General features: G+C 40.6%; 1 protein-coding gene across 1 annotated transcript in view; it reads right to left on the bottom strand.

The window, feature by feature from the left end:
* MFSD4A (major facilitator superfamily domain containing 4A) overlaps positions 1–10593 on the bottom strand; it is a 44471-nt gene extending 33878 nt beyond the window's left edge. Inside the window, exon 1 of the mRNA XM_032218539.1 lies at positions 10341–10593. Coding sequence (XP_032074430.1) covers positions 10341–10573 — 233 coding nt within the window. The 5' untranslated portion in view covers positions 10574–10593. The remainder of the gene's footprint in view (positions 1–10340) is intronic.
* Between the last annotated feature and the right edge of the window lie 2061 nt (positions 10594–12654).

Raw genomic sequence — 12654 nt, 5'->3', positions numbered from 1 at the left:
TCTAAGCATCACATGTAGTGCAAGACAAAATCTTCATGATAGGAGACTGATATTTTGTGAGCACTGGGGTCTGCAGCTGTTAGTTTAAGGGTGTGTCTTCCAGCATACATCTCCAGCAAGGGGTAATTGCATTTCTCTTTCCAAATATAGTAAGAAGATTTTCCTCTAAACCCAAGAATTTAAGGATGTTCATTTGCAGTAGTTTAAATAATGGAATGATCCTTTTTGTGGCCACCACTTCAGAGTAGATTTTAGCACAAATTGACTTGATTTGAAAATCTGCTTGGGAGGAGGATCTAAAGCCTCAATATTCTTTGCTTGTACCAAAAAAAGGAGAATATTTGTAGCTCAGGATTGAACTGTGGGGTCCTTGGTGCTCTCTGAGCTTGGTTTTTTTTTTCTGCAGACATTTCATTATTAAAACTAGGTAACATGATCAGTGCTAGTAAGGAGTGGGTTTGTTCTGAATTTATATTCTCCAGGCTCCCAGGAATTATCTCATGTTTTTGAACTTGACTTGGTCTAGGATGGTCACAGTTTCCCAGTTGAAACTATGATTAAGTCTGTCCATAGGCTGTGACATTAAAGAGTTTTTATCAGGTCTTCTGACTGCTAATTGGTGTTCATGGATGCTTTCTGTTAGTCTTCAGTGTGTTTGTGCTAAGTATTGACAGTTGCAGTTTTTACACTGTATGTGGTAGGTGATTCCTGTGGGAACCTATAGGATCACTACTTTCGGGACTCATAGTGGAGGTCATAATGCAATATCTAGAATCGATAGCTGCCCCACAAATATGTAGATGGCATCATCATCATCATAATAAAAAGGATCAATTAGGGAATACCTACAAAACCATCAACAACATCTTCAAAGGAATCTAATTCACCAGAGAAAAAGAAAACAACAACTCACTAACCTTCCTGGATATCTTGATCAGCAGAGACTACGATGGCAAATTAGGAACACAAGTGTACCAAAAAACCACCTACACCAATCAAATGCTCCACTATCAAAGTAATAATGCAACCTCCTACAAGAAAAGCTGTAAAAACTTTATTTAGATGAGTACGAACACACTGCAGAAACTCTGAACAGCAGAAAAAGGAAACACATCTTCCAACAAAATGGATATCAGTGCAACTTCATCAAAAAGTGCGTGACCACTCAACCAATACAGCACAACCAATACAAGTAATAAAAAAAGATAACACTGCCAACATAAAAAAATCTCAGAAACCACCAACAGACTATTATAATTTCATGGAATCAAACCAATTAAAGCCCTCCAAAACTTTCTAAGCAAACCAAAAGCCCCAGAAGGAAAAACAGGTGCCATCTACAAAATACAATGTAAAGACATCAACAACCACTATGAACTGAATGTACATACAATTGAAAAGCTGTATAATTGGCACATGAAAAACTTGGACACAGTATCTGCTATAAAAACATCCATCACATATCTTAAAGGTGCATCTTCAGATCATCTGACTGCATCAGTGAGATAAACATTTTTTTTTAATTCATAGATTTATTTAAGATAAATTTGTGCCATTTTCATTTGCTCTGTCTACATTCCCTTCTTACCCTACCATCCTTTTCTTGGCCCTTGTGAAGGTAACCCATTGGAATGCAGAAGCCTGCTTCAAATAGGAAAGGCCCATGAAAGCCCCTTCAAGTTTTACAATATCTAAGACCCAAACATAGTAACCAATTATGTTATAGAAGTGAAGCATTCTCATTCATTCAAATAAAAGTTGGAAAGTCAGCTGTTAGGGATATTATATATCAACAAAGCAGTTGGACTAGGAGATCCATGTTTATGTCCTATCAAATAGCAGAAGGAAGTCCGGGCAATTAATCCATCCAACTCAATAGTATCCACATGGATAGGGAATGGAATGTGTGTTATACTTCATTAGGTTTAACAAGTTTTTATTAACTATTTTTCTAAAAAAATAAAAAGTTTCAAGCCTAAAAAGAGCTAAACATCTTGCTTCCTCCAAGGACGCCATAACACAGATCTGAAAAGCCCAAAGACAATAAATAAATAATAACAAACAAGCAAGCAAGCAGCCTCCCTCGCTGCAAAAAGATTGCTAAATGAATTACCTGCCATGCTGCAATAAGAGGTTGGACCCAAAGGTCCCATTCACATGTCTTGGTTGACCCAAGGAATCTCTGCTGAATCATCTTTCCTCATTACACCAGCAGTACATGAGTCAGACCACCCTGGCAGCCATTTTCTAAGTCCTAACTATTGGAGGCTGCTGTTTGCTTTTTCATATGTTCCTGTTGGAGATGACCAGGTTGACCCTGAGGGCAGGGGTCATATACATAGGTAGCATGAAATAAACTTGTAGCACTTTTGAACTCTATCTCGGCTCCTGGTTTCTTGTACCTGACAATTACTGTTTCTTTGAATGCAGATTAAACAGTGGGCCAGTTGCACTGCAGATTGGTGAGGTGGGGGGCAGCGGCTGTGGATTTATCATTCTTCCTCTTGTTGGCATGTATAGGGAATGGAATGTGTGTTAGAGCAGACTAGTTAAGTGTAGATGACTCTAAAAAGGCAGCCACAATGGGGTGCTAGAGGAAACCTGTTTAAAGGGCCTCTCTAGGAATTTGCCTCAATCATATAGAGACAGGTTACTTACAAGTGGTCCTTAGCATGGATACATGGGCAAAGTTATCTTAGCTCCCAAATAAGCCCAATTTATCTGGGGATAAAAATAATTTCTCCTTTGAATGAATAATCGAGGTCATTTAAGTGAATACTTCTAATTCCATTACACAATAACCTATCACCTCTGTAGATTCAATTAAGAATGTTGTGACAGAGTCAACAGAAAATGACAAATCAGATTTTGGACAACTATGCTCCCATGTCAATGGATCTTAGTTTTAGGACTTAGTTGGAAAATTAATTTTTAGATGTAAAAATGCCATCTAAGTCAATATCATCAGTTCAAATAACATCCTGGAAGATAGCATCAGTTAGAGAAACATGTGTTTTCCTTTTTTTTTTTTTAAAAAAAAATATATTTTATTCATTTTCACATTCCATTTTACAATCACTTATATACAGGGTATTTGCTATAAGAAAAAAAATAAAAAAATAAAAATAAAAAAAATTAAAAAAGAAAACACAACTCATCATTCACAACCCCACCTGACACTTCCATCCTCCATACACCCCATCTACCCCCTCCAACTTTCCTTTCCTCCCTCTAACGCTCCCCTCCTACTTCCCTTTCCCCTCAAACCTTCCTTCTCCCCTTACTCCCAACACGCCCTCCTTACATTCCCCTTACTCCTTCCTTACTCCTCCCTCCTCTTTCCCTCTACCTCCCTCCTTGGTGTATTCCTTTATTCAAGTGTTGTTTATTATAATCTGATAAAAAGTAAAATAAACCAAGGAAAAAAAATATAAAGAAAGAAAAGAGAAAAAAAAGGAAAAAAAAAAAGAACAACCGTATATAAGTGCATTCTTGTTCTTATTGAGACTATGTTAACACCCACCCACCCACCCCCCATAAATCCCCATCCCTACTCCTCCCGACTTCCCAGGGCCCACACCTGGCACTGCCTTCTATCTAAAGTATCTTATGTTCGTATGGATTAAAAATAAAAGTAATATATTAAGGGGAAAAAAAACAAAAAAAAAAGAAAAGAACAAAGAACAAAGAAAAAAAAAAGAAACTCTTTGTGTTAAGCTCAGCCCCCCATCTTTATCTATGCTTAAATAGTATAAGTCATTCTATCTATATTTTATTCTCGTCTCTTGCTTCTTTGTTATTTACCCCGGCCTCCTGTAGACTCTCCCATTCCTCTTCCTTAACCTTGTATTCAGATAAACATTTATCCAAATTTGTATAGACATCAATATACAATCTAGCTCAAAAATAATCCCTTCTAGTAAAATTTAAGCAGCGTGGATCATTCCACATATTCAAATATTACTTTACAGAAGAATAATCAAACTTTCCCTTCTAATAGGATTTAAACAGCGTAAATAATCTTTCTTAACCTTAATTTCAAACAGTAATTCAAAATAATCTGACCAAACTTTCCCTTCTTAGTAAAATTTAAGCAGCGTGGATCAAGTATTACTTTACACAAAAATCAGTTTGCATTCTATCTTAAAATGATCCCGACCAACTTTCCCTTCTAATAGGATTTAAACAACGTAAATCATTCCGCATGCATTTTGCCCTCATCCCTTGCTTCTCTGATATTTACCACTATCAAATTTATGCAGACATTAGTTTAAAATTTAGCTCAAAATAATTTCACCAAGCTTTCCCTTCTAATAAAAATTAAATAGCATAGATCATTCCACATATTCAAATAATACTTTCAACAAGAATCAGTTTACCTTCTGTTTTAAAGTAATCTCATCCAGCTTTCCCTTCTAACAGAATTTAAACAACATAAATCATTCTGCATTCATTTTACATATATACATTCAGTATCACCCCACCAATATACGTAAATCATTCCGCATGCATTTTACCCTCATCCCTTGCTTCTCTGATATTTGCCACTATCAAATTTATGCAGACATTAGTTTAAAATCTAGCTCAAAATAATTTCACCAAGCTTTCCCTTCTAATAAAAATTAAATAGCATAGATCATTCCACATATTCAAATAATAGTTTCAACAAGAATCAGTTTACCTTCTATTTTAAAATAATCTCTTCAAACTTTCCCTTCTAACAAGATTTAAACAGCGTAAATCATTCTGCATGCATTTTACATATATACATTCAGTATCACCCCACCAATAAATTCCGCTTTTTCTACCGGAGAGAGGTCGCAAACCCCCATTCAATCCACAACTTTGGCGAATATTTTAGAATGTCTAAATCCTCAAACTCCGCTTTTCTGCTTCTCCGAGGGAGGGGGAGCTACCCCCTCCATCTTGCAGCCATGTGGTCTGTTGCTTGCCTTCTCCTTCGGCTTGTCTCTCCTCTTTTCCAAGTGAATCAGGAAGTCCCGCCTTCAAAGTCTTGTAATAGAAATCTCGAGCCTCTGAAACAGAATTGAGACGAAGTCTTTGATTCTCAAATGTGACCGTAATGCCGGCTGGGGCCTCCCATTTATATTGAATCTGATGATTTCTAAGCTCTTTAGTTAAGAAGGTATAGTCTCTTCTTGCCTTTAACATCTGGAAAGGTATTTCTTTGAAGACAATCAAGTCCTGGCCATCAACTCTCAAACTATTATTGTAAAATTTTTGCATGATCGCGTTTCTGGATTCTTTTGTGGAGAAATATATAATTATGTCCCTCGGGAGCTGTCGCTGTTCCGCTACCAACGAATTCTGGCGATAGATTTTCCGAATCTGCCAATCAAAGTTAAGTCCCGGGCTTCCCACCGCATGGCTGAGGGCTTCAACAAAGGTCTGTTTCAGATTCTCTCGCTCCTTTTCGCGGAATCCTCTGACTCTTATTGCGAATGCCTTCTTATTAAAGTTTATCATAACGAGCTGTTCTTGAGTGTCTCTAATTTTTTGTTGTAATATTTGAATATTAGTAGTCAAATTAGAATTAGCCTCCTCCAAACTTTCCAATTTATTCTCTATTTCAGCGGTATAATCTGACAGGGCAGACACGGCTGCAAACGTATTCGCCTTCATTTGGTCAATTTTAGACTTTAAATCACCATATAGCTCCAATACAAATTCCTTAATTTCTTGTTTAAAATCATTAAACATTTGAAAAAAAAATTCCTGTGTTAAGAATTCTCCAGTAGAGGGCATAGGAGACAAGGGCTGCGATTCCAGTGTAAATTCTTTAAGTTCATTCATAGATTCTTTAGGCACATTTGTAGAGAGACGCTTCGATTTTGACCTGGGTGCCATTATAAATAAACAAATAAACAGCGCTTTCGCTCCCCTCTGTTTCCAAAAAACCAAAAAAAAATTATCTTGTTAAGGAGCGGTCTGCAGGAAGGTAAAACCGGCTACGTACATCCCCTATCAGTCACCAACGGAGAGAAATCGCCATTTTGAAGTCCGTTTAAACAAAGAAGCCTCTAAGACAAATGGTGCTGGTATTTAAGATAGTAATAAAAGCATAAATCTCACAGGAGTGGGACCCGCCCGTATTAATCCTAGCTTCAAACAACTTTGCTTTGTCCTGGGGGGGGGGGATCGCCTGTCTGGGGCTGCAAAAAAAAAGCAGCTGAGAAGAACTGGCTGGAGATAAAAGCTCCGCTCACGCTGGATCTAATCTCTGTCCACAGCCAAAAAAAAGAGAAAGGCTGTGAATTACGAATAGATCCTAGCACACAGAGCTACTCCCTGCCCCTTTATAGCCAAAAAGGGGTGATATCTATGATCTTATTTAGATATACAGACCAGATCTCTGAGAGGAGCTCGGTTGAGCCCTCCTCGGCGACAGGCTCCGCCCCCCCGGAAGTCTCGTGTTTTCCAAACACTGTATGAGACAAGCCATCATTTTTATAGTGTCTTGAAAAGTAACTGCTGAGATCTGGATGATGGAACATTAAGGATTTCATGGGAGTGGGTGGAGAACTAAAAGGCATTCAAAAGTATTTTGTTCTCTGGGTCAATTAGCTCTCCACAACTGTGTTAAGCACAACCATCAACATTTCTGCTTCCAAATGTACCTGATTATCTGATGATTATCTAGACAGCATACTAAAAAGCACCCTGACAACAAAAGTGTGTATAGTCAAGGCTATAGTTTTCCCAGTTGCAATGAATGGCTATGAAAGCTGGAACATAAGAAAGGCTGAGCACCAAAGAATTGAGGCCTTTGAACTATGGTGCTGGAGAAGACTCCAGCAAGTCCCTTGGACTGCAAAACGATCAAACTGGTCAGTCCTAGAGGAGATCAACCCTGACTGCTCTTTAGAAGCACAGATCCTGAAGATGAAACTCAAATACTTTGGCCACCTAATGAAAAGGAAGGACTCACTGGAGAAGAGCTTAATGCTGAGAAAGATTGAGGGCAAAAGAAGAAAGGGACAACAAAGAATGAGGTGGCTGGCTGGAGTCATCAAAGCAGTAGGTGTGAGCTTAAATGGACTCCAGAGGATGGTAGAGGACATTGTCCATAGGGTCACGATGGGTCGGACACGACTTTGCAATAATCTGATGACAAGAATAGAATTCTTCAGTATTAGTTTGTTAACATCTATAGAGGGCAATATACGTCATTCAGGGTTGAATTGAGGATCCTTGGTGCAGGCAAACAACCAAGCTGAGAGAGCACCAAGGATTCCACAATTATTAACAGCTGTCTACCTGGCAATTAGGAAGTTGCCTTCTATCTCTGTTTTTCCCCAGTAAAGTGAGAATTGCAGCATATTTCACAACTCAGGAAACATATTGTATATTGTAGGATGAAAACAGATTAATTTAAAAGACTAGTTAATGTTATTTCAAGTTCAATTGAGGTTTTAGAAAATTGCACATCAATGCTATGATTTACTAGTTGCACTGTATACAAGTTAATTGCAGTCTTGGTTCTTAGACTACATCTAATGGAATGCTGGGAATTACTTTTAGTCAGCAAAAATGGACATATTTAGGACTGTTGGGAAAAATGCAGTATTGATCAACAATGATTAGCTTACAGAATCTTTAAGAAATTTTGTCAATGAATTTTACTTTAATGATAAAAATGAATGACCAAACCGTTTCTTTCATGCTTAAATAGGCTCTGTTACTATAAATAATACAAGCAATATACATAACATACAGAATAGGGCCCTTTTATTATTCTAAATACCATAATCATTTGCTTTTAATTTCATTTTTCTTTCAAAGATTTATTGGACAGAATCAAATTATGGGGATGTCTTAGAAGAATGATACTGGACAATAAACAAGCAAGTTTCTGTCAATGAAGACAATGTCCAATATTGCCAAGACAAATGATTAGAAATCAAGATGTAATCCCATATTTTTCTCAAAATAGTTGAAACCAATTCACACACAATTTCTCTTTCATTATTAAATGACAGCTACTCTGTGATCTTGTCCACATAAATCATACACTTATAAAAAATTATGTTCTAAAGATTTTATGGAACAATTTCACATCACACTATAAAGTTGAAGTCAAATATTTATATAGGGTGATGTATGTTCAGACATATAAATAGTTAAAAGTTCAAGCAGGCCTGTTCTTTTTACTACATAATTATGAGGTTGAAAAGAATAATTAGTGTGACTGATTTTATTTAGTGTTGTTGTAATGGAACAATATCTTTGTGTACAAAACTGTTGTTACATGAATATTTGGTATGCTTGCCTTGATTTAAGAAATTCTAAAACATGCATTGATCATGAGACTATTAAATATTATGCAAACATCCCATGAATTAAAAGAATTGGTTTTTAAATACTGTTTTATAGAAAACCTTGATCAAAATATAGTCAATACCTTTAACACACCAAGATTTAAAACATGTAGACTGTTAAAACTGTTTTCCAGCTTAAACATCAGTTGATAGATGGGAACTTCGAACAAATTAATATAGCATCAATTATACAGCACAAATTGGGAATGAGATGGGGAATTACAGTTCATGTTTTCTGCTTTACAGGGACCATTTCCTTATTAATTGTTTATTGATGATTTCAAAAGAATAACATCATCTTGTCCTGGAACTCTGTATGAAAATGGAATATTTACTGTTTTACATCAACTTAAATGCTTATTGGCTGCTAGATGTTAACTGCCAACTTTTCAGAGAAGAAGACAGCTTGAATTTGGACATTGAGGTTATTAAAACAAGTCCTTTACAACAAACCTCTTAGATTACAAAGAGAAATTCTCAGCATGATTTCTGTAGCCTGAGGTTTCTATGTCAATGTCCATCAGGCATGCTGTGTTCTGCTGGTTCCCCACTGTAAATCCTTCTGGGATCCTGCCACATGCTCCATTTCCCCAAAGTCTGCATCCACCTCTATGCAGGCAAAAGACTTCACATAACCATAATGATGTCATGTGAACAGACCCAAGAGTTGCTAATGTAGGCCCTCGGAGGTGATCCAATAACATGGTTGATTTCTGTGGGATTTCTCAACTGACAGGTACATATCAATACAATAAGGATCATTTTTCATAGGCCTTGTTCGTATTTGATCTTTGACTTTGATTTTATTTGGATAAGCTCTCTGAAAGTTATTGAAGGATATGTTTTAAATAATTCATGAATAGAAAGAAGCACATTGATTTTGGAACCAGACATTGGCCTAATTTGCAAAAAATCAAACTTAGCTAGCAAAAGCAATAAAATGTGGGAAAGTGTGTGTGTGTGTTGCATTTACAATTGCCTGTATAAGAAGCATATCTAAGACGGATATTGGTTAACTGCTTTTAAGATAACTGACTTTAAATTTCCCTTGTGACTGCATCTCTATCATTGTTTCATCTTATGTCATTGTAATCTATCATTTAAACAAGCAATTACGTACGTAGTTACTAAGTGCTTGATTTTGGAGCGAAGTGCTGCTCTTAAAGACACAGGGACCAGGTTCTCCTTGAATAGGTGTTGCCCACTGCTGTGTTAGGTGCCCTACACAATCTGACTCATCCACCCACACATCCACCCACCAGAAATGTCCTCTGGATTGTACCATCCATTAAATCCAGTCTCTGCAGCAACACATAGGCTATGTTCATAAAGTTAAATCATAGTTTGTGTGTGAACCACCGTGACCTGCACATCAAAATGTATTTCCACCAAACAAAGCATTGTATGGCAGGCTTCTCCGTTTTTCCCTGACTTATCCCAGTCCAAGCCAAAGAATCTGGCTTCTACCCATTCTCCTTATGTATTTAGGAGCCAGGAATAAAACTGCATCGAGTCATTTTTAAAGAAAAACAAGAATCCCTTCAGTATTTCTGCTTGCTGGAGTCAATTCAACACACATGTACCAAGAATTAAGTCCTGATTTATGCCCGAACTTGTGGATGAGACTTATGAGAAACTGGGCATGGATTTCAACAGGCATAGATGCCTCAAACTTTGCTTAAGGTCGTTAATTTAGACGGTCAGGAACTGCAGCATCACATCTGTTCCAGCCTTGTACCACCGGAAAACAGGCGCGGGCGTAGAAACAGGCACTGATTTCTAGGGCACAGTTTGGCACGCATCCCACCCAACAAGGGACGGTCGGCATTTCCTTCCTGGATACTGAAAAGGTGCCTAAGTGGCAAAAGAGAAAGGGGCTCCCTCCCCTCCATCTCTCCCGGCCCGACCAAGAGCATCTTCGCTCCCAAAGGATGGAGGCGGCAGGCGATGCCGACGCGAGAGCCCGAGACAGCGAGAGCAGAGCGGGAATCGCTGACTTACGTTCTCTTGAACACGCCGCCCAAGCAGCTCCCGATCAGCAGGCAGAACTGCTGCGAAAAGAAGACCCAGGTGATCTGCGACAGCGAGCTCTGGGTCTGGCAGCGCAGGTCGAGCAGGGTGGGCCCCAGAAAGGCGATGCACAGGCCGAAGCTGAAGAAGACGCTCCAGTAGGTCAGCGTGGGCTGAAGGTTCCTCTTGAAGAGATTCGTCACCCGCGCATCCCACCGCCACATCCTCGGCTTGCGCTCCTGCCTTCGTCCGCCTTCCTTCGCCGAGCAAGTCCCTGCTGGGACGGGCGGAGCGGCTCCAACAGGCGAGTGGCGCCCCCTAGGCACCCGCGCTCTGGATCCGCACTCGACCTAGCCGGAACCGCGCTCCGAGGAGCAGCGAGCCGGAACCTCGGGAAAACCTCCTCCCTTCAGCCGAGCCAGCGCAGTCGCCTTTACGGCAGTGGGATCCTGCTCGAAAACACCTGCAACCGGATACCCCTCCCCGCCCGCCCGCCCGCCCGCCACGCCTCGCCTCGCCTCGCCTCGCCTCGCCTGTCCGCCCAGCCGCGTCCCAGTTCTCCCTTCGTTCCCTTCTCACGCTCGCGCGTCCTTCGCCTCAGCTGTCCCGGTCCCGGGTCCGGAGGTTGCCGATCCCCAAGCGGCGAAGTCGGCTTCTCCTCGTCTCTCCGCCGCAAGAGGAGGATGCGTATCGCGCAAAGCGAGCGGACAGAGCAGTGCTGGATTGGCACTGGCTCCGCCCCTTCATCCTAGGGGGCCGAGCATAAGCAACCGGCCGAGTCGCCTCCCTTGGCCAGCTGCGGTGGCAAAGAGGCGTCGAGGGGACCAGGCGGCTGCGACCCGCGCTCGCCCTTGCGTCCAGCAACAGCTCGGGGTCACTCGCCGAGACGGGAGACGGCCGCGTTCTCCTCACGGTCGCTTTTGTCCATCGCCTGGGAGCTGCGCGTAATCTTCCTCCGCATTGCCGCCTCTCCAAGAAAGCGGATTGGCGCGCAAATGGGTCAGCTCTCCAGGTGCGGCTCTTTCGCCGAGGCTGCACAACGAAACTGCGTCCCGGACGCGGCGTGAAAAGACGGCATCTTTTGAGTTGGCGGGTTGTTTCAGACACGGAAGAGCCCGGGACTCCTCACCTGTCTGCCCTCAGTTTAGAATTCGCGGCTCTTCCATTTGAGATGACCCCCCCATCACTTTTCCATAGGCAAAACAAGAGAACAATTTGAAACTACTCCAAACACAATTGAGATCCCCCCACCCAGAGTTCGTTTGCTCTGTTCTTGACAAATGGAGGTGCCATAACTCACATTAAACGTTACTAAGTAACTTCTGTTGAAACCATCAGCATTCACCTCATGAATGGCCTACTCCTCTCCCCAAAACTGTGTAATGGTTAAAGGGGGAAGGAATTTCTCTTCCCTTGCAGTTAGGAACCAGCAGGGAGATTTGAGGGAAGAAGGGCCCCCCTTCAGTACTGCAAATGGCAACCTTCCCTAGGATTTCCTTGTGCTGCTCTTTACATCAAGCAAAGTGTATTTATTGCATTCACATGAGAGCTATCTTGTTCTTAAGTCTTGGCAAGATCCAAGTGTTGCTAACACTCAATCCTCTGTTCTTTCAGATTATACTTTGGGGGTCTGATTGCCATGAATTAAGACCTTTACACGGTCAATTTCTTCTTAAAATTGTTTTCATTGGAGAATTTGGGTAGACATAACGAAGAGGGCATGTGGTCACTAGATAGTTTGTGTTTTGTGTGTACAAATATTTGCATATTGGCTATATGCTCAGCAGCTGGTTCACACATTTCACAGCTGGTTCACACGTTTCATGAGGACACTCACAGCAGAAGGTCTTGACCAGGAAGCAGGTCACTACATTGTGTTAAGCTATCGTCATGGAAATTTTAGTGCTATCATCACTTAAAGTGGTCTTTCACATATCTGGAAACATTCAAACAGGAAATTTGGTAGCCAATGTTTTTTTTCTCTCCAGCTGATAGGCAAAGAACGGACCAATGTGTTCTTGCTCAAGACAATGTGTTGTCTACATTTAGATCTGGAATATTAAAAGAACAAATTCAGTGATTGAGAAAACTTTCCTGAATTTGCCAGAATTTAATTAAAGAAACAATATCTGGACATGTGCTCCCAGGGAAGTCCTTGGCATTTTTCCCCAACATCCTTTAGCTCCTTGGTCCCCATCTCCTTCTGCTCCATTCCTTCAAAGCAGTAAACTAAAACCTTGGGCCTTTAGTCTATATTGCAAAGCGTATCCAGCATTGAGAGGAAACGGGAAATGCTTTTTTCTTC

Source organism: Thamnophis elegans, chromosome 5, assembly GCF_009769535.1.
Source record: "Thamnophis elegans isolate rThaEle1 chromosome 5, rThaEle1.pri, whole genome shotgun sequence".
Taxonomy (NCBI): Eukaryota; Metazoa; Chordata; class Lepidosauria; order Squamata; family Colubridae; genus Thamnophis; species Thamnophis elegans.
This window is presented reverse-complemented; position numbering and strand designations above follow the sequence as displayed.